The sequence below is a fragment of the Tachysurus fulvidraco genome, chromosome 16 (genome assembly GCF_022655615.1).
Source record: "Tachysurus fulvidraco isolate hzauxx_2018 chromosome 16, HZAU_PFXX_2.0, whole genome shotgun sequence".
In the NCBI taxonomy this organism is placed as follows: Eukaryota; Metazoa; Chordata; class Actinopteri; order Siluriformes; family Bagridae; genus Tachysurus; species Tachysurus fulvidraco.
Window position 1 is genome coordinate 14,859,153 of NC_062533.1, and position 23,099 is coordinate 14,882,251.

A 23,099-nucleotide genomic window follows, 5' to 3' on the forward strand; every position below is an offset into this window, starting at 1 on the left:
TGGTTTTTTTTTTTTTGCATTTTGTTCAAGGTTTAGTGAAGACATAGCACCATGGGTCACAAAAAAGTTAATAAGGATGTAAAGAAAGGGGAGCCATTTTCAGTGGACATTCAGAAAAAAAAGCAGGCGGTCCAAAAACAAGCGATATCGCTAGAGATTGCGGCTAGCCAGCATCCATTATAAGCATAATCGTCAAGAAAAAGGACAAAAGATTGATTGTTTTTATAAAAATAGTATTGTACTGTTGAAAATTGGTATTACTGGTAATGTTTTTGGTTGGCTGGAACAGATAATCTGCATTTACATTATTTCCTATGGGAAAATTCGCTTCAAAATTACAAATTTTTGCCTTAAGAACTTGCCCACAGAACAAATTAAATTCAGATGAATTCTGTTAAGGGGGCACGGTGGCTTAGTGGTTAGCACGTTCGCCTCACAACTCCAGGATTGGGGGTTCAATTCCCGCCTCCGCCTTGTGTGTGTGGAGTTTGAATATTCTCCCTGTGCCTCGGGGGTTTCCTCCGGGTACTCCGGTTTCCTCCCTCGGGCCAAAGACATGCATGGTAGGTTGATTGGAATCTCTGGAAAATTGTCCGTTGTGTGTGATTGCGTGAGTGAATGAGAGTGTGTGTGCCCTGTGATGGGTTGGCACTCCGTCCAGGGTGTATCCTGCCTTGATGCCCGATGACGCCTGAAATAGGCACAGGCTCCCCGTGACCCGAGAAGTTCGGATAAGCGGTAGAAAATGAATGAACGAATGAATGAATTCTGTTATTCAGTAATTCTTTAAGAACATAGACTGATTCCTGAGTGTAATCTTATATACATGATGTTACATGATACTGCACATTGTAAAGGCAAAAGCTATTTATAGGTCATCTTATACATTGCTATTTATGTACTGAAATACGTCAAAGGTCAAAACGTAATTTCAGAGTAACCTCGTGAGTACTTGTGTGTTGAATAAAGCAGGGATCAATGCATCTTAAAGGTCATTGTATAAAGCTTGGGACTCCAATTAAGTGATGGAATGAATCATCGTTCAATCACGTGGCAGCAGCATAGTGCATAAAAATCATTCAGACCCAGGTCAGGAGTTTCAGTTACTGTGATCTTTTTTTTTTACTGATGCCAGGAAAAATTCTGCAGGCTTAAAGCTCTTGTTAATGTACACATGAGAAAAGAATCTGAAGCTATCAAAGACTCATTGGTTTAGCGGAAATGGAGAGCTCAAGACTGGAAAAAAGAGCATTTTCCTCTGTCCTTTTTAATCAACAGGGTTTTTCCTCCACAGACATGTTGCTCACTCAGTGTTTTTTGTTTAAACTATAATGTAATTCAACCGATGATTGCAGGAGATCGTCAGTTTAAATTAAGTCAACATCATTACCTTAGAGTAACCACTTGAAACAGAAAGCGATTGCAAAACCTCTCAAAGCTTTTGTTGTTCACAATACAAGTGGACTTAACAGGGGACTAGTTTTTTTTAGCTCCTCTTAAAAACTTGGATTCAAGCTGTTGATATTCATCACATTGTCTTTGTGCTTTTTTCATGTTCTTTTGTTACTTCTGTCCTTAATTGTTGGTGAAAACAAATGAAAAACTGTGTTCTTTGTCAACCATTGAGGACATCTGGCGTTAAACAATTTAGTCCTCTGTTCAAATAACAATAAGTGCAATGATCTCCTCCAGAGGCGACAAAACCTCAGGACCGGGTGTTAGATGCTACACTATGAATGGAAAGCATCAAGGTATTTCTGGCAAAAGAATACACAAAGTGGACTGATGTGTCTTCGGTCTCTTTGCACAAATCAATCAAACCCCAAAAAGACCCACAAACAAACTCTTCTCAAATTCAAAGCCCCCCCTCCCCCTCCCCATCCTGAGATGGTCTCCAGAGGTTGGTTTGTTTGTTTTTGGGTTCTTTTAGGAGGTTCTGGGATCATTTCAAGTGTTTGCAAAAAAACACGCCTGTTAAATCAGCCTGAGAATGCTTCGAGTGCTCAGACGAACGAAGTGTGAAAACACCCTTAATTAGATTTTCCTATTGAACATTCTGTTTTTTTAATGAACAACAATTGGGCATTTTCCCTCTACAATGAATTCTGACATCCAAGTGTAAAATTCAATTAACATAATCCTCACAAGAGCAAAATCATTTTATGAACAAAAACATATTTGTATTTTCTCTCCTATTTTCTTTACTAATTAGTATAAAACATTTTTTTTTTAAAAACTGAACGCACCCAAAGGTATTATGTAGGTTTTTTAAATACGCCTCGGTTGAGCAAGACACTCACAATACCTATGAGAGACAGGTCCTTATTATAAAAACACACGTTTGCTTTGGAAGCTTGTGTGCGTGACAAAGAACAAAATGGTCTGTCATGATAATTTGACAAGTCATCTTGCGATGCGGTTTGGAGGCCAACAATTATATTTTTAATTATAAAGCAGGAATAAATCCAGCTGATGCCATTAGAGGTAATTGCATCTGTGGCAGATTAATCACCTGAAGAACTGCAAAACAGTTTTATTTGAGCAGAATTGCTTAGCATAATTTCTACACACTACGCTCCTCTTATTTTGATCAAACCTCTGCTTGTAATGTGTAATCATGGAATTTAATCAAAAATAATTAGAATACTCACTTTTTCAGTTTAATGACTCAAAGTTTTGATTCAGCATAACTACACGCTAATGTTCTGTTCATTTAATCATCTCAAAAGGAAAAGAAGAGAAGAAAGAAGTCAAGGACGTGAAGCCTGCAGTCGCGGGTAGGTGAATAAGCTGCATGTTATTTTTTATTCAAGACATAATTGCTCTTTTTTGTTTCTTTTCATTTTAGCATGAAGTGCTAAACAGTATCATCTTCAAATAAACTAGGAGTAAAAACAAGTGCAGCCGCACTGAATGATGAAATAAAGCCCAAAGGGAAGGGAGTCGTAGAAATCTAGCTAACTCTTGACTTCAGGTGACTTCAAATATTTTTAGTCGCCATTAAGCTTTTAGCTCAGATTTTATTAAAATGCTCACAGCAGCCTCCATAATTAGGTCAGTCAGTCGCTAAATCATGCTTTTGAGTCTGACAGGGAAATAAGACCCTGCTGTTTCGTGTCTTAATGTCTTATAAATTCATTGATTAACATTATAAAAAATTGAAACAACATGACGGTAATTGGTTTCAACATGATTGACTAACATTCCTCAACCCAAATTCAAACTGCAATCCCAGACAAATCTTTTGTTTGCTGTCATAAAATTATGTTCCTGTTTGGATTTATTGACAGATAAAACTAAAAGGAAGCCAATGAAAGCAAAACATACTGTACTTCCAGGTAAGTAACATTTTATGTTATTCATTCATTCATTTTCTACCACTTATCCAAACTTCTCGGGTCACGGGGAGCCTGTGTCTATCTCAGGCATCATCGGGCATCAAGGCAGGATACACCCTGGACGGAGTGCCAACCCATCGCAGGGAACACACACACTCATTCACTCACATACACTTTGGTTTGAGGATCAGGGTTCAAGCCCAAGCACTGCCAAGCTGCCACTGTTAGGCCCTTGATCAAGGCCCTTAACCCTCTATGCTCCAGGGGTGCTGTATCATGACTGACCCTGTGCCCTGGCCCCGACCTCTAAAGTTGGGATATGTAAAGAAAGAATTTCACTGTGTTGTAATGTACATGTGACAAAATAAATAATTCTATTCTATTTTAAATCATTTCAAAATTGCAGAAAAGCTAGAACTATTACACTGTCAACATTAATCACTACTTTTATTTTTTTTGTTTGTTTGTTATTTTTTAGCTAAAGTGGCCAGAACCATTGCTGTAAAAGGTGAGCTGCATTAAATATAATAGAGAACATTAGCTTTAGGAGATTATTACTGGCAAATATTGGAATATATACTAGCCCAACATGGCTGGACCTGTGCTCACAATAATGGAAAAAACTAAAGGCATCATCCTCTCTTCTGTTAAAGTTAAAAAAGAGAGAAGGCCTGCTCTTGAGAAGAAACAGCCTGCCATCAAACCAGCTCCAGAAAAAACGGATGTTACGAGCAAACCTGCTCCAGAAGCCAAAGTAGCTGATTCAGAAGGTATGCTCAATTTCTGGGTGATGTTACGGCTAAAAACAATTTAACTGTTTTCCTAATTCTTTTTAATTTGTTGATAGGGAAAACAGCTGCTCCATCTGCACCAACAAGTGAGTACAGCCATTAGTTCTGTTCAAGTTTATTATGCCAAGCTGTACGTTTAACACCTAACTGCCAAAGACAGAGGTGTATAAATACGTAGCGATTAAACCATACTTGCATATTTCAGCATTGATTTACTGTCCTCAGAATTAAATAGCATCAACACTTGCCATTTGTAGAACATGGGAAAACGACCAAACGCTACAAGGCATGACTACAAGGTACCATCTGTGTGACTTAATTAACATCTGAGACTTCCAAAATCAGGACCTGACTAATTCTCTGAAAATAAATGAACCAGACAAAAACATTACATGAGAGAAGTAAAATAGCAGGTGTATCCCATTCAGCTCCCTAGTTCCCTAACAGTCAGGGCACTGAAAATGACATCATATTTTCTGAAGCTTCTCAGAAATGTGTCAAAAAAGTAAGTAGCTTGTTCTTGTTTTTGTGGCAGCTTTCAAATCATTCTTACGTTGGTGATTTTTATCTTTATTCGATGCTCTGTGTACGGTTTGTTTGAGTCTAACGATTTTTAAGTGTTTAAAAATGATAAATATCCCACTAGCTAGGCCGTGGTCCTGTGTGAAGTACAGTACCACTACACAACGTTATTTGTAGAGCGCTTTTAACGATGGACATTGTCTCAAAGAAGCTTTACAAATCATAAGAACTATAGTACAAAAAGTTCATGATTAATATTAGACTTCTATTTAAATGTGTTTGTATTTATCCCTAATGAACAAGCCTGAGGTGACGAAGGTGACTGTGGTGAGAAAAAACTCCCTTAGATGGAAAAAGAAGAAACCTTGAGAAGAAACCAGACTCAAAAGAGAACCTTGTTCAGTAGCTAAATATGAAAACGCTCCACCGACTTAGACTTTAATATTCTGGGAACTAATAGAAGTCTAAAGTTTTGTGAATTTAAAGATCATAACAGATTGTAGCATGTTAAAAGACTGGCTAGATAAGTATAAGTACATAAGTACATTTAACAACATAAAATAATGTCAAATATATAGATCCTCTCTGTTGTTGCTAAATGGCAGCAGTCAAGTTTTACAACGTTTATTGACGTCATGTCTCTGGAAATTGAGTCAACAGTGTCCCATTGTGTAGTGAGTCCTTATCAGTGCCCAAATTCATGTAAACTATACTGATTCACCTCTTAAGGAGCTGATTGAGACGTACCCACTATTTTGAAATTGTTCATTAAACATGTACTCTAAGCACAGCATGGTTGTTATTATGGGATTCTCTACTCTGCTAGTCTAACACATTCAATAACTACCTGGTCCTTGAATGTGTTGCAGCCTAGAAAAACATGTCAGATTGCTCTGTGAATGAATTCTGGTAAATGCGTTAAAAAAAAGGAAGAAAGATCAGATTTTGGCTTAAATTTGTTTGTTCTGCATATAACATATAAATATAACTTAGCACTAAATTGCTAAAGGTATGTGGATATCTGAACATCATCATAGCATTATGTGGTTCTTCTCCAAACTGGAATTCAATTAAGGAATAAACAATGCAAAAATAAAGCAATGTAAATGACACAATGATCAATGAAGTGTGGATCAATAAAGCTTCTATGACATCAAATCAATTGGGCTTACACAAGTGCGTGCTCTCTCTCTCTCTCTCTGTAAAAAATAAATTGTTGCATACCTGTGATATCATTTTTAGCATCCCTGAAAAACTAATGAATTCTTATCACTCTTCCCTCACAGCAAACACCTTTACACTTATATTAAGCCATGCCCCCTAGTCAAACGTACAAGGAGTGACCCACAAAGGTGCAAAAAAAGTGACCCACTTGCTCTTACACTTTTACTTACAGTACTTACACTCATATCAAATCAGATACACTCTTTAACACAAAAATACAAATACAGTACCTGATTTCACTAATGCACTTGTAGCTCAGTGAGCACAAATCCCCACAGTCATACTTCAAAAACTAGTGGACAGCCTTCCCAAATAGTGGAGGTTATTATAACTACAAAGAAATCTGGAATGGGATGTTCATAAAGCACATATCAGTGTTAAAGTCACCGCATGTGTCCACAGAATTTTGGCTATGTACTATTGAAAATACAATTTAACAAATACAAAAAATTAAAAATTAAAAATCAGATTTCAATGTTAGAGATTTAAGCACTTATGTATGTCGCTCTGGATAAGGGCGTCTGCCAAATGCTGTAAATGTAAATTTGCTCACACAGTGAATGTCATGTTTTGTTAGGTAGATATTTGTCTAAGTGAAATGAATACAAGCTTAATAATTTCCGTTTGTAATCAGATCCCGGTTTTACACTGCAGACAGTATTAAATATTTCTCTTTCTGGAGGATTCAGGCTTTTTATTGCTAGATACCGACTCGTAGTTTACGTGCATAAAATATAGTTCAGGAAGTAGCAAAACAAACAAAATTAATGCCAAATATTTACCTGCTGTTTTCCGAAGCTGCCACACAATTATCTTTAATTCTTATCTTCCAAGACTTTTTTAATCTACCTCTTCCATGATTAACATTTCAGGATTGTTTCCCCAGTGTTGTCCTTAAAGCTCTTTGTCGCAATTGTGCTCAACATAGTCTCCATAGTGTCTAAATATCACTATTATAATTTAGTGTACTTCTGAATTTTGCCCTTGGTCCGGTGTGTATAAATAGATACTGTACAGTATACATGGATTTGTTGTTCCATCAAGGCCAGATGAACTTGATTTCAGAAGAAATTTCTACAAATTTGAATGTGTGGATAACCACAACCTTTGTATATTTTTTGATACTACGCTAGTTGTTCTAATAGTTATAATGGTTATAATTTGCGAGTTAAAGACCATGTTGGGCAAAATACATTACATAGCCAACAATTTTGGGACACCTGACCATCACACTCTTTTTTGTAATTTTTGAACACTCCATTCCAGATTTATTCCCCTTTTCCTGCTGACACAACTTCCAATATTCTGGGAAAGCTTTCCACTAGATTTTGGAGTGTGGCAGTGGGGATTTGTGTTCTTTCAGCTATAAGAGCATTAGTGAGATCACGAAGTGATGGATTGTGAGGAAGCTTGGTGTGTAGTTGGTGTTTGGGATTAAGTCGAAGTCCACTAGAGTTCTTCCACTCCAAATTTTCCCAATCCATGACATCATCGTGCTTGCTTTGTGCACAGGGGCACTGTCAGGCTGGAACAGGTTTGTACTTGTTAGTTCCAGTGAAGGGAAATGCAAGGGTGTTTTTTAATGTGTGTGGCAACAGTTTTTCTGGAAGAGCTACATAAGGGTGTGGTATTCTGGTGTTCACAAACATTTCACCATATTCCATCAGATTCACATATAGCTTTAACTGAACTCAGTGTGGGTAGAATAACTGCTCTGATTGGGTGTGTATTAGATTTATAGTTCTAACATGTTTCCATTGCTCCCTTTTTGTGTTAATTAGAAGAATCCAAAGTTGAAGAAAATGTTACAGAAGGGAAGAAGACGGGTAAGCAAAAATTCCAATAACAACCTTATATTTCATGATTCTTCTTTTTTCTTTAAAAATATCTCATCTCTCTTTTTTTTCTACTGGAGAAAAAGTTACAAATTTACTCCCAAATTTGCCATTTGGCAATTCCCTTAAAAAAAGTTTTATTTCTTTCAAGCATTTTCTCTCCTGCTGCACACATTAACTTACAGTCACTCTTACTAATGGGGAAAGAATTAAAATAAGAATAAAATTTATGATAAATGATAAATTAATCTTGATCATATGCATACGAAGCAATAACATGACCTTGTAGTATTTATAGTATATATAGTATATTTGGGCTTCATGAAACTGAATGCATAAATAACTTTTCTTATCTATCCCACCTTTGTGGTTAAAGATAAGTGCTTGTGTTAAAGGTGTAAAAATGTTGAAAGTGTCAAATCCCGTTTCCTATACTTCTTAAAATCGGTCAACCTCAAAGCTTATTTGCATACTTTGAATGATGAAGAGCCTAAAAATTGATTGAACTACCTGTGTAAATGAATATGAGTAACTTTCCCCAGGTAAAGATTGTCCTAGTCTTGACCCTTTATATTTACTGTAAGTCTCTCTCTCTATCTCTCTCACACACACACACACACACACACACACACACACACACACACACACACACACACACACACACACACACACACACACACACACACACACACACACACACACACTTTCTCCCTTCTTCACAGGCAAGATCCCATACTTCCAGTGTGTACTAGTGGGTGGAAAAGCCAGCCAATATCCATTACGTCCGTTATCTCAAGCTACGACTCCTGCTATTAACCCGGCCATGATGAGAGCCATGATGGAACAGAGAGCCAACGTGCTCGAGCAGAAAGCCCGGCCAGCAGGGCAGTAACTCCGAAAGGTTGATTTTTGTGAAATTCTTTATGAAAGCTGCTGCTGATGCTCTCACATGGTGCTAGTCTCTTTATCAAACTTTGAACGTAATTCTAACCAACACTAAACACCTGAGAGTCTTTTTTTTTGTAATTATTATTGTCTTATGGGTTTTGGAGCCAATAAACTATTCCTTTATAAATGGCCATATCAGTTAATCCATGGACAGGTAAAGATTATTTATGGCAAGGCAGAAGCAGTGTTTACACAACAATATTGTACACAAAAATACAGATGCATTAAGATTTACATGGTATAATATATACATTTACATTGCATATAATGCTTAAGAGTAATATTTTTCAGTAACATTCAAGCCTGAGTTTCCAGAAAGCATCAACACAGCATGAATGGTAGAGCGAGCATCCCATCCAACTCTATCTACCAGTTAAAATGATCTTAATTTTTCAATGCTTTTGGGAAATTGGCTCCAGGTCTGTTTACACGTGTGGACGTTTTTGAAGAAACCTCGTTTTAATAGTCAACATGAGACTATATTACAGAGGATAACATCTAGACTTGAAAATATACAATCAATGATTTGCTCAATAAATATTTATTTACATAGGCAGTTACAGCAGTGTATTAGAATGGCATAGTAGATTTGTTACTGCTTGGCCTGAAAAGATTCACCTGTATGCAACAGAGATATTATCTCTTGCCACAGGTCATTTCCTTTGTATCATTGTAGCACGTTCCTGTAACAGCTGTCATATTACTGCAAGTAACATTCATTAAAATAAATATAGACGAGTCAAGATGTTGAGTAAAATCAGAAGAGATGCACACATACACATGTTTTACCCATGCAAAGTCTCAGTTTTTTCTTCAGGTATAAATCAGTCACGAACATGAAAATGATCAATGTCAACAATGTACAAAAGTGAGGATTAAAAGTCCGATTTTAATGAAACTATAAAGTATATACTGTAATGGAAATGTAAAGTAACTACATTACAGTACTGTATGTGTCATTGTTAAACGTTTATAGGCATCTAGTATTCATAGTGCATTGTAAACATATATGTGTCACGTAGCGTCCATGACAGTACGGATGCAACCTTAGCCTGGCAAAAACAAACGAAAGTCATGCAGTACAGTAACACGGGTGTTTTCAAATTGTTAAAAGTCTCTGTATTCTCAGTATGCTTAAGAATTTACAATATCTGCAATTTTTTTTACCTGTCTTTCTGTAGCATGTTTCTATATCACATGACCTGGAAGCCTGTTTGTGTTCATAGAAAAAAGGAAATGTTTCTCCTCTAATCATATGCTGTTAAAAGCTGCATAAAAACTGCAAATGAAAAAGTCAATATTTATTATTTGACTATTATATTCATATAGTGGAGTTATATATGTTAGTTTGACTCAAAAACACAGGTAAAAACATCTCCCTGCATTTAATTATAATATTATATATAAAGGCCCACTTTAAAGTTTGCAATTGAACACATAATTAATACATTTATAATGCACTACGACTAGAAGATTCATAGGAAAATTAACTTATAATCATAAACTAGAATATATAATTTAAGGTCCACTGATCACATTTATTGTGATTGTTTCGAAGAACCGGTCTTACATAACACCATCTTAAATAAGAAAATGTTTAGCAGAAGCTGCTTTGAATTGTTACTATGACCAATAGTGTGGCCTGGTGTTAGCTCAATGTTTCTATCAGCACTGTCACACTCCTGGAACTGTCACACTTCCACCATGTGCAAGGTCTAAAAAAAACAAGGAGTGGATTTCAACTTGATTTCTTTTATTGTCTTATTCAAGAATTTACCTTCTGTCTGTGTACAATGGGGTCACAGAACTCAGAATATCAGCTTGCATGTTAAAGGTTCATTATCATGTGGATGGATGGATGGATGGGTGGGTGGACGGATGGGTGGATGATGGATGGATGGATGGATTGGTAAACGGATGGGCTGATGGATGGATGGATGGGTGGATGGATGGGTGGATGATGGGTGGATGATGGGTGGATGATGGGTGGATGATGGGTGGATTGGTAAACGGATGGGCTGATGGATGGATGGATGGGTGGATGGATGGGTGGATGGATCAGTGGATGATGGATGGATGGATGGTTGGAATTGGTGGATGGATGGATGGATGGATGGATTGGTAGATGGATGGAGGGATGGGTGGATGGATGGATGGATGGATAAGGAACAAAAAGCTGTAGTCATGTGTGATTGTTTGCCTTGATATAATATGGAAACAGCAGCACTAATGTAGAATGTAAACATGAAGTTTTGATGATCACTGGGCAAGTGTGCTGTAACAGAATGACTGAGAGGAGGAAAGTAGGCCACAGGAATAATCTTACTGCTGTGTGCTGGTTTCTCCTTCTGAGCTCTCCAGATGATTGCTGAGCTTTAGGAATTCCAGCCATGATTGTCTGAATTAACTGAAGTATCAGTGAAATTATTTAAGGTCTGAGTATATCTATTTTTAATATACAATTTTTTTTCCATATGTACAATAATTGTCATTGTGTGTTTATTTTGTTATATAGTGAGCAATGCTATCATTGACTAGTGGATACTCAGGATTTATTTTCATTTAACAGGGAAAACATTTAATATTTGCTGCTTGAGCTTTTTTTTTCTTTGCATGATAACTATTTTGCTATAGATTTATCTATTTAAAGTCATGTTGTCACATTTTGGATTGACACATCAATATCGGAATTCACCATTTCCTCCAAATAATAATATATAATAATTCTGTTGCCCTGATGAATTTTTGTACATGAATTGATGCGTTTAATATATTCAGGGCAACTCTGATTAGCTTGAGCTATTTTAAAACATGGCTTGATTTAGAGTCGCTTAAGATTGGTCTTCTGTAACTCAATGAAGAAATGATGACTTAATAAGACTGAGGATATAAAATGTGTATCACTATAATTGTGTCATGGTCATGCTATGGCAATGTAAAAAGGTTTGTTTTGGTGTAAAGAGGTTTGTTTCAATAAAATGCATTAAAAAAAACTGTTGACTGTGATACTGTTGACTGTTGGAGCATCATTGTAATTTGCTTATATTATACATAATAATGTAATTATAATCTCGCACGTTCAGCAATCTAATCAGACAATCATAAAGTTGTGGAACATGACAAAGGTCAACATTCATATCAAACAACAAAAATAAGGGAACATGTGATCTCAGCAATCCTAACCATGGCATGCGTGTTGGTGCTTGATGAGCTGGTGAGCATATCAGAAATCTTCTGATTTTCAAGACAAAAAAAACGTTTAGAGTTTACCAAAAATGATGCACAAAAAAAACGTAAGTGAGTGACACCTTGTTGATTATTGGCTTTTTACACCTGGTCACTTCATGTGTTTTCTGTGATCAGATAGCTCTCAGATCATAAAAAGACCAGGTCTACAGTAAATGCCCTCCGAAACATTTTCAAGACAGATATACATGTAAATCCGATCGTTCAAACACTTCAGGACGAGATCTGGGACGCATTTCAGATCAAACTGGACAGGTGTAAATGAATGTGGTTGTTCAAGCCACATACGTCAGTGCTATACTCCTCCCAAACGGAAGTACAGTACGTATGTCACTCGCAAGTGATCTTTCACCCACGTGTCTTGTTGGGCCTTAAAATGCACTGCTGCCGCCAGCGAAAATGCAGCAATCAGTAAATGCTGTTTTTTGTAGCATAACCGTAGTTTTTTCGTCTTCTTTTTGATCGCATTCTGAAAACCGCATTCACCAAAGCGAGTTCCATTTCAATTCCCCCTGAAATGAGGTAAAATATATTTGCATTTTGGGAGGGAGTAGAAAGATCGGATTGATATCCGATTCGCCGAGACGCATTTATGTGGCCTAACAGTTTTAACAAATCAGATAGCTATCGGATCAGAGAAAACACATGAAGTGACCAGGTGTAAAAAAGCCCATAGAGAGCACTCAGGAAAACAGCTAGACTGGTTTGAGAATGTTTGATGTGAACATTACCTGATGCTCTGCTCCTACACATTTAGTTGACTAGGTTGTTGCATGGATGATCAGATGTTCCTAATTGGCTGGTGTGTATATCAAATATTAAATATATATCATGTGTCTGTTTCACTCTGGAGTTTCACCTTATACTTTATATTTCCAACTACTTTGTCTAATTAGTCAGCTTATTTTCATCATTTTCTACCACATTTTCTACCACATTTCTGTTTCTTGGCCTCCTGTTTTAACTCAATTAAATACGCTCAACTACTGAGCAGAAAAGGAAGCAGATGATTTCATTTTAAGAAAGCAGAGCTCTAATTTATTTAAACTCTGCCTCTTAGCCCATATCCTGTATAAGTGGAATAAAAATAGTCAACTATTTTTAGGATAAATTTTCTATCTACATATTCTCTAGCTAAAATAAATATCCTCTTAGCTGTGGTGTGTGACTTTGGTCCTCAGTTTTGATAAGCAATGCAATCAGGACATCAGCTGATGAATATGGATATGTGGGTCAACACAAGGACTGAATTAGAGCAAAAGACACAGCAGGGGACAAATCAGTAATACAAGCACCTAGACTACAAAGATTCTAGGAGTTGTGTAGAGAAAACGTTCAACCGCCAAATAATTTTTTATTGGGTGTGTATTTTTAAACTTAAACTTTAATGCTTTGATAATAGTGCGAGAAACTTGTTCCAAATCCTTCCACCTGCTGCACTCCACACATCAGCGAATTTAGGTTCTGGTTGATGGTACAATGTTTATTTCACTAGGTGGTAGATTATTATGGACTGTTTAATAGACTAAAAAATATTCCAAAATATTATTTTAAAAAAGGGGGGAAAAAAGCATATATCTTCTCAGAACTATACAGTATTACATTGTTAGTTTCCATTTTCACACTTGAAATAGTAAACTGCACTTTGAACCTCTCTCTCTCTCTCTCTCTCTCTCTCTCTCTCTCTCTCTCTCTCTCTCTCTCTCTCTCTCTCTCTCTCTCTCTCTCTCTCTCTCGCTATACATGGCACTCCCAAACTCTCAGTGTTTTGAGTTCCCACTGTGACTGCTTCTTATTTCCGGACCTACCTGATCCATCCTAACACCCTAATCCTAGTTGGAGACTCCTCACTTGATGGTGCACTCTGCTGGGATAGGTTTGCATGGACAGCCCATGACCCATGGGATTGCTGTGGACAGAATTACTAAGAGACTATAACTCAGTTTTTGAACTACCATTGTGTCTGTCAGCTTTGTGCTCGGTTCTTGAAGACTTTGAAGACTTCGGCACGAAGGAGTTAGTGTTGTAATGAACTCAGAAATTTCACTGACCTACTAGTTTTTCAGGAGCTCTTGGTTGCATAATTCCATTCAACTACAAGCTGTTGTAGAAAGGACATTATTTAAATTGACATTAATTCCTGTCCAGTGTCACCCAAATGAGGAAGAGGTTCCTTTATGAGTCTGCTTCCTCTCAAGGTTTCTTCCTTATATCATCTCAGGAAGTTTTTCCTCACCACCATCACCACAGGATTGATATATGTTATAGAGATAAATGTTATAGAAACATTCAAAATTAATTTCAAACTTTACAATTTTTATTCTTTTTCTATGCTTCTGAAAAACTGCTTTGAGACAATGTCAATGATTAAAAGCAAAATATAACTAAATTATATTGAATTCAATGCTCCCAGCTCTCTCTCGATCCAGCTGATGAGCCTCCTTTTCAGCAGCCTTCCTGCTTCTGCTCCAGTTTAGATTGTATGATTTACACCATACTCCTTTCTATAAACTGCTGCTTTGAGTAGATGATGTGACTGTGACACAGTCTCAGATAGACCAGAAAGTCCCTAGAGTTAAATGTACAGTAGTTTTAGTATCAGGCTGACTGTGTGAAGATGTTTCTCTGAGCTTTAGATGAGTGAAAAGAGAAACTGTACAGCATAGTAGAATAAAAATACAGCTGAAAATGTAATAAGAAGAATATTTTACTCAGTGTGAATCATCCAGTGTGGTACTGGGTTGCTGGCAGAAAGCAGGAACCAGTTTGCATGCTTAAGGTCACATGACACACTGCAGTGGCTCTCGTACTAAATTATTTAGGAGGACAGAGATTTGCTGCAGCGTGTGGTCCATTGTATGCCCTGAGCATGAGTGGATGCTTCATCTAAAGGCTATCTGGGTAAGAAGGAAGGATTCTGCTAAAGAAATGCCAAATATACTGTACAGATAATAGTAATGAGAAGATATTCTCTTCTTTCCTTTTCTTCTTATTCATTATATGTGATTCCAAATATTTCTCGTTGTTGTTTTTATTCCAATAAAACCTACCAAGTAGATTTGAGAAAAAAAACAAAAAACTCTGATTTATAAGAACACACTCAGTAAAAAGGGGTTTAATATTGAAACCGTTATTTATTTTGTCACATATACATTACAGCTCAACTTTTGGAGGTTGGGATCGGAGTACAGGGTCAGCTGTGATGCATCAGCCATGGAGCAGTGAGGGTTAAGGATCTTGCTCCAAGGCCCAACAATGGGAGGCTGGCAGTGCTGGGGTTTAAACCCCGACCCTCAACCCAGAGTCTTAACCACTTGAGCCACCACTGTATGATATTTAAATAAAGGTAAAGTATTTGTGATATTCATTCATTCATTCATTCATTCATTCATTACCGCTTATCCGAACTTCTTGGGTCACGGGGAGCCTGTGCCTATCTCAGGCGTCTTTGGGCATCAAGGCAGGATACACCCTGGACGGAGTGCCAAACCATCGCAGGGCGCACACACACTCTCATTCACTCACACAATACGGACAATTTTCCAGAGATGCCAATCTACCTACCATGCATGTCTTTGGACCGGGGGAGGAAACCGGAGTACCCGGAGGAAACCCCCGAGGCACGGGGAGAACATGCAAACTCCACACACACAAGGCGGAGGCGGGAATCGAACCCCCAACCCTGGAGGTGTGAGGCAAACGTGCTAACCGCTAATTCACCGTGCCTCCCCTGTGATATTTATATATATTGAATTCCCCAGTCTAACCGCTTCTATTTTCCGGACCTACCTGTTCCATCCTGACGCCCTACCCCCGGTTGGAGTCTTGTCACCTTGGTGGTGCACTCTGCTAGAGATATATCTGCATGGACAGCCTGTTACCCATGAGAATGCTGTGGCTAGAACCACTTAGAGATTATCACACAGTCTTTGAACTGACATTCTGTTGGTCAGCTTTTGCTCTGGTCTTCATCAGTGAACATTTGAAGACTGGCAGGAAGGAATTAGTCTTATTTCTGTAATGAACTCCGAAATGACTCTGAGCTCTTGGTGTCTACAACATTCATAAAATATTATATATATATATATATATATATATATATATATATATATATATATATATATATATATATATATATATTTACAATTTCTGTGTATGAGCTACAGTATGTATAAAGGCATTATAAGTAGTGTTCTAAGCAATGTATCACACTGTAATTCACATCTTATTACACCAACTTATATAGATGTTCTATTTAAACACTACTTAAATCTTAATCAAAGTCAAATAATATTGGTCACATACACAGTCAAATACAGTACAACATTCAGCGAAATGCTTTTGTTTTTACAAATTTTTGGTGTTTTTTTAGGGGTGGGGGGTTAAATAAAATACAATACAATGAAAGTAAAATGAAGTGAAATGAAACAGATAAAAAATAGATAAGATAAAAGAGATCGAAGAAGGTACAATTGACCAGTGGAAGATAAATAGACAAAATTTAAGAATGCAGCATATGAAAATGATTCAGTGACATAAAACACGATGATATGAATATAAAATGACTGTATTGAGTAACTGTTCATCTGTTCAAGTGCATATGCATTAACATTCGTTTAATAGTTTATGAAGGCATTATCATCGCTGCTATGAACTTATTGAAACAAATTCTATAATGACTTATTATTTATATATGATGCCATATTTGAGCCACACATCAGATCTATTGTTAAAAATACCTCCACAATATAGCTTGTTCACACTTTTGTTTTTGTCCAATGCACTGTTTATTGGAATATGATCCAAGGTCAGAACCAGACTACAATACATGCAAAACAGCTTCTTTATATAAAGAACAGGTTCTTTATTTCTACAGTACTTTTTTCCAAATAATTGATATAATTATATCATTCTGGTTTTGATTGTTTTGTTTAATGTCTGTTGTTTATTTATTTATAATTTTTTTATTTATTCAAAATTAATCTGTATTATTATTATTATTATTATTATTATTATTATTATTATTATTGTTGTTGTTGTTGTTGTTGTTGTTGTTGTAATAATACATATTAATTTATAATAAAGAAACAATAATAAATAAATAAACAACAGACATTAAACAAAGCAGAAACTAAAACAGATCAGCTAATCAATAACAAAAAATGTAATCCTTTATAGAGACTATTATTAAACCTTTATAATAATAATAATGTTTTATTCTAAAAGCAGTAAATTTCACTAAAGCTTCTTGCTATTATGAAAGCTAAAAAAATGTAAAAAAAAAAATAATAAAAACCTCAGTATTCTTTTTGAGAAAATTATTCCGTTATACAAATATTATTTGTTACAACTTGCTCATAAAAAAAGCAAGAACAGCAAAAAAAATGTGTCAAAGCCAATAGTAAAGAAAGGTTCAGCATTCTGTCTTGCAGGATGAGCTCTGTGTGAAATACAGAAAATCTACATGCTAATGGTCATTATTTGAGTTTGTTATGAGTTTATTGGTTATCGGTATTTTAAGTGACGTGACGTGACGTGACGTGACGTGACGTGACGTGACGTGACGTGACGTGACATACGGCTAAGTACGGTGACCCGTACTCAGAATTTGTTCTCTGCATTTTAACCCATCCGAAGTGCACACACACACAGCAGTGAACACACACACACCGTGAACACACACCCGGAGCAGTGGGCAGCCATTTATTCTGTGGCGCCCGGGGAGCAGTTGGGGGGTTTGGTGCTTTGCTCAAGGGCACCTCATCTTCACATGATGTCAATATTGGTGTTCAGAAGCTGTTCATGAGAGATAGTTGGACATTTGGCATCTCCACTCTCCAAAAACTCATTAAAGATGGTTAATATTCACAAACCAGGGCAACCATTACTGCCCTGTGTACAGTCGATAGTTCAAACCCCAAACCTTCGTCTGATTAGTGTGTAGTATAGAAAAGGCATTAGAAAACTCGGATTCCAGATAACTTCTGGCCAAATATGGTAGTTTAGGCATAGAGTTTAGTTATGGCAAGTGTATTGTGGGCCGAAAGTGCACCATTTGAGAGAGTGATGTTTATAGCTTTAAATGGCATTTGGAATCCCAAAAATGGCCAAATGCGTCCAGTGTTTGTGCAGTGTTTCAGTATCACGGCATTCAGAGTACACATCAGATTGCCATATGTGGGCTAGATGACATAGTAAGTAGGTCATTTCCCATGTAGGAGCGGACAAATACTGAGAAGTAAGAGTATAGGTAGTATCTAAATGTTAATTAAAAGTTATTGTCTGTTGTCCCTTGGCTGCTCCCTGTTTGGGGTCGTGCCAACAGATTATCCAATCTGGATATTTTATTTTGGCACAGGTTTTACACTGAATGCCCTTCCTAACACAACCCTCACATTTTATCTGGGCTTGGGACCAACACTAAGTGATAACCCTTCGGTAGCTGGGTTGGATTCCGTTCCAGAAACTGAGCCCTTACCATGGTGTTGAGAGTGTGGGATCCTGCCGCTGGACCATCAGGAACTTTAATTAACTATGAAGTCTATCTTCTTGTCTTTAAGTCAGAAGGTATCAATACATAAAATCCTTATTGGAAACCCTCTAATATTCTGGACACATCTTCATTTTGGTTAAGACAGATTAGATAAAAAAAATCTTTCTATTGTGAGTATTTGAATACAAATATATGTATGGTATGAATATATATATAATAATATGAGTTTTTGGTAAACAGTGTGAAGGTGTGAGGATTACCAGAAATCTTTTTAAAAAGAGAATAAAAACAAAAACCAAAGAATGACGTGTCATGGCATTTGAGATTTGAAATACACTGGTACTTCACAATGTCAAAAGGTAAGGGAATGTTATTTCTTGTAAATTTATGTTGAGAAAAAGCTTTCTTCAACTGCTCTGCTCGAGAGACACCGCAGCAGATGACGTGATCAGCATATTTAATTTAGAAGTTTTTACCCCAGATGCCCTTACTGATGCAACCCTTACTGATAAGACTGGTACTGAGAGTTAAACCCCACACCCACCCACCCCTAGGTTGGCTCCCTGTCTATGATTCGAACCCAAGCCATAAAGTCCCAATCTACCAAGATGTTAACGTACATTAATGAAGAACAGTTAACAGAATTTCAAAAACTGTTATTTCATGGTTTATAACTACTAAAAAAAACCATCAAGCATCACATACAGATCTATGAATAAAAAAACATGAGTTTAAATAAGATGTGTCAATATTTATTGGTTGTTCTGTTCGTACTTCTGTTTCAGTTACATAACTTATTTCAGCATTTTGTTTGTAACAACATGTACACTTATTTAACAACCTGTTTTACACTTCCCTTTAAAACACAAGTGGTTTCCTTTCTAATACCATCCACACACTCTATGGGGTCTTTTATTAATACTAATAATAATAATAATAATAATAATAATAATAATAATAATAATATATATATATATATATATATATATATATATATATATATATATATATATATATATATATATATATATATATAAACATTCAAGGAGTTATGCAAGTTAAATTGGCAATTTAAAAAAAAAAAAAAAGCTGAGTACACAAGAAATACTGAAATATTCCTACAGCAAAGTGTGTTTAGAAAAGCAGGGAACTATTCTTTGTCTCGGTGAGTGGGTTAGCTTTGGTTGTAGTGATAATACATTTTACTCACGTGAGTGCTTATAAAAAACAAGGCTCGAAATGGAGAAGATTTAAGAAACATTCCCAGTGCTTAAAAATATTTATATAAAAAAAAAAGAACCCAGACAAGCCAGGTGCACGAGTTAATGAATAAATAACAATTTTGTTAAACCACTGGTTCTGACAGGTATCAACTGAACCTGGATCACTTCAGCATATGAGAAGCTATATCAAGTTTACTTTCTGGGCACAAATATTCCGCATTTTAACAGAAAATAAAACAGGAAATAATACTGCCTGGTTAGAGATTAGTATACAAAAGAGCAACAATACATTTATCAGGTACAATTTTATGTCAGTTTTCCAGGATATGCCGTGTAATATTCTAGTCAACAAAAATGACATGCAAATTTATAAACCTTCCTACATTTACTTAAAATGAACTCAAATTTTTTTTCTTTGTCAAATCTGCTGCATTTAACCCGAGTCAAAGTCTTACCTCTGACTTATCGTTTTTATCTAGAAAGGGAATAAAAATACAATGAATTTACAGCATTTAAAAAAAAAAAAAGACTAACCATTCAAACTATTGACTGGGGTTATTTCTATAATTTTTATGTGATACTGCTGTAAATGTAGCCATCTCTCTATGCAAAATTTGCCAGCCAAACAAACCCCAGCTTAATACATCATAACACCCAAAGTCTACAACTGCCAAGAAATGTTGAGGTCTTAATGAACATTTTGCAATCTTTTCAATTTACAAATGTTGGAGGGATTAACAACTGAAAGCAAACAACAATACAACAAGCTGTTTTTCAGAAGATAACAGAATCTGGTTTTACAAATTGATCACATTTTGAAAATGCATGAAACACGCAGGTAAAGCCAAAACTCTCTCAAGCTATCGTTCTTCATTGTTTTTCTTATTGTATCGTATGCAGTATTAAATACTTTACAATTCTGTACCTGGATTCCTCCTACGCCACAAAGTTTAATGTTTTCCTTGATGTGTCTTAATGAAATTCCTAGACCTAATTTTCATTTCTGAGTTTCAATGTACAACATCTATAAAGACTCATCTAAGAAACACAGCCTTAAACCATCTTCAATGGAAATACTGAACTCCGTGGTCAGGACTATTCTACATAAAGATACAGTGCATAAATTCAAATTTAATTAACACCAAATTCAATTAGAAGTGGAGAAAGCCAAAATGAGAACTATGTTGACGAAAGCAAAGGCTAAGACTGCTCAAAGCAAATGTACTGCCAAAGAACTTACTCGATTATGTGTGTCCAAACCAAGAGACTTCTGCAAAAATGGGAACGTATTTAGTATCCATGTCCAATCTTATCTGGAAAGTTCCGGTATGGGCACAGGTTTTCATTCCAACCAAACAGAAGCCACACCTGAGTCTAATGAAAGCCAAGATCAACTGATTAATCTGGTTGGAATTAAATGTATTGACTGGAAGGAAAACCTTCATCCACGCCGGCCCTTTGCAAATAGGATAGAGACACCACTATGTTACATGGACAGTCCAAACATATCACATATCATTATGGTGAAATGTAAAACCTATCAAAAATTATGCAAAATTTATTTCACATGCTTGAGAAGAGTGCACTTAAGCCTACAGACTGACAAAATAAGATCTCCTTTATGGTTCTTTAAAAGTGTAATGACAAGAGCGTGCTTAAAAGGTTCTACGTAGAACCTTTCCATAAAAAGGAACCCATTAACTGGAGAGTTTTATGAAGAAGAAGACAAAACCAAAGAACCATTTAATAATGTGGTTCTCCAAGTAGAATCAAAGAAGCATAGGCAGGGTCTATAATTTAGTAGCAGTGATAGAAATCATAACAAACCATTTTTATGATAATAATATTTATAATTGACTTTTTTTTATTAGATATTTGCCTGTGTTGTATCAACATAAAGCTCTGTAGCTCCAGTAAATAATGGAACTAATACTGTACATCGTTAAATAATGTTCCTGAAACAAATTTGTACTTAGGAGGGTCTGTGGAAATATTTTTAGAGTTAAAAAATTAATCTTTCTAAAGCTGTTAGAAACTAGGTTTCCTCAAGGTATCGTTAGATGATTGAATGTAGCTACTTACTTATAACCTACTCTGATAGAGAAACCCTTTGTTGTTGACTTTAGATTTGTTTCCCCAAAGGGACAAATCAAAGAACCCTTTAGTGCATTCAAATGATTTTTTTTGCTCAGTTTGTTTTTTCTTAAAAGCCCTAATTGGATTTGATTAGATTAACAGGGGACATACATTGTCTTTACATGTCTCCTCGGTGTAAAAAATCACATTCAGGCAATAAATAAAGACCTCAGAAGAAGCAAGACATGGTCATATGATCACAATCCTTTCACAACATGGCCTCCAAGCCCTCAGAGAGCCACTGGTGTAGAGAAAAGATGCTCTTAATTCAGTTTGGGGTAAACCAAAATTCTAGCAACAATTTAAAAAAACAATAATCACAAAGTCTTTTTTAATTCTATTTTAAGTGTTTAAAATATTGTAAGTTACTGAGACATGCTACTATTCTGAATACAGCAAAAAGCAATAGTCAAATTGTTTTTTCACCAATGGTCTATATAGAAAATTATATATATAGAAGACTACTGTATATAGAAAAAAAAAAGAAAAAAAAAAGGAAGAAACGAAAAAATGGTGTTATAATTTGTGCCTGCAATTTCTGTTTAGGATAGAGAAAAACATGGACATGGCTGATCACAGAGGACTTTACCCAGGACAAGACTTTACACTTCAGGGTTCACGATAGAGTTCTTCTAGAGGCCTTTTGAAAAGAGTTCTATTCATAATAGAAAAATCCATTTGGCACTGCAAATGATAAAGTTAGACACTTTGTTATATGATTTTATATAGAGCTTTCAACAGGATTAGACAGAACTAGCATCTTGAATGCATTTCTCAGTCTAACTTGAGAGAAATAGCGACGAATCGAATAATGCGATGAAAGAACCTAAACGATAGTAAGACCGTGCTGAAAATCCAGTATCCATCAGTATCCTGTCCTTGGTTTGAGAATTCGCTTCTTAAGTGTCACATTAATATTTTTGTTTAATCTAATTTTAACAAATCTAATCAACAGAAACGATGATTCATCGCTGTCAGGTGAACACAATACACTACATACTGTATAATAAAGCTGGCGTATTACAACGGTGCCATTACTTATCTTTTTCATTTATTTATATAGTTCCGGAAAAAACATGAACTAGCCATTATTATATCTAGCTAAAAATGAAGGTTTTGTAGGCATATGAGTCTTTAATTAAGCATCCTGTCTGGAATAAAGATATGAAAAATATCTTTAATATTTTATCACTATAAGTAAATAATAAAAAAAAGATATCACCAAACCTTCTAAACTATATGCAGACTCCGCTTACTCTAATGGCAAAAGTCAGGCTGTGCTGAACTAATGTTTCTGGAAAAAAAAAAAAAAACATTCTGCCTTGCTGCAGTGTAAAGGGGTA

General features: G+C 36.0%; 1 protein-coding gene across 8 annotated transcripts in view; it reads left to right on the top strand.

The window, feature by feature from the left end:
- The window catches only part of trdn (triadin), a 65,240-nt gene extending 55,282 nt beyond the window's left edge, over positions 1–9,958 (top strand). For 7 of the 8 annotated variants that reach the window (XM_047801912.1, XM_047801915.1, XM_047801914.1 and 4 more), the window contains 7 exons: positions 2,730–2,777; positions 3,291–3,338; positions 3,817–3,846; positions 3,992–4,108; positions 4,186–4,215; positions 7,657–7,701; positions 8,433–9,958. In XM_047801912.1, coding sequence (XP_047657868.1) covers positions 2,730–2,777; positions 3,291–3,338; positions 3,817–3,846; positions 3,992–4,108; positions 4,186–4,215; positions 7,657–7,701; positions 8,433–8,602 — 488 coding nt within the window. In that variant the 3' untranslated portion in view covers positions 8,603–9,958. Of the gene's footprint in view, positions 1–2,729; positions 2,778–3,290; positions 3,339–3,816; positions 3,847–3,991; positions 4,109–4,185; positions 4,216–4,386; positions 4,486–7,656; positions 7,702–8,432 lie in introns of those variants that run through there. The other variant, XM_047801918.1, reaches the window with a different exon arrangement.
- The last annotated feature ends 13,141 nt before the right edge of the window (positions 9,959–23,099 follow it).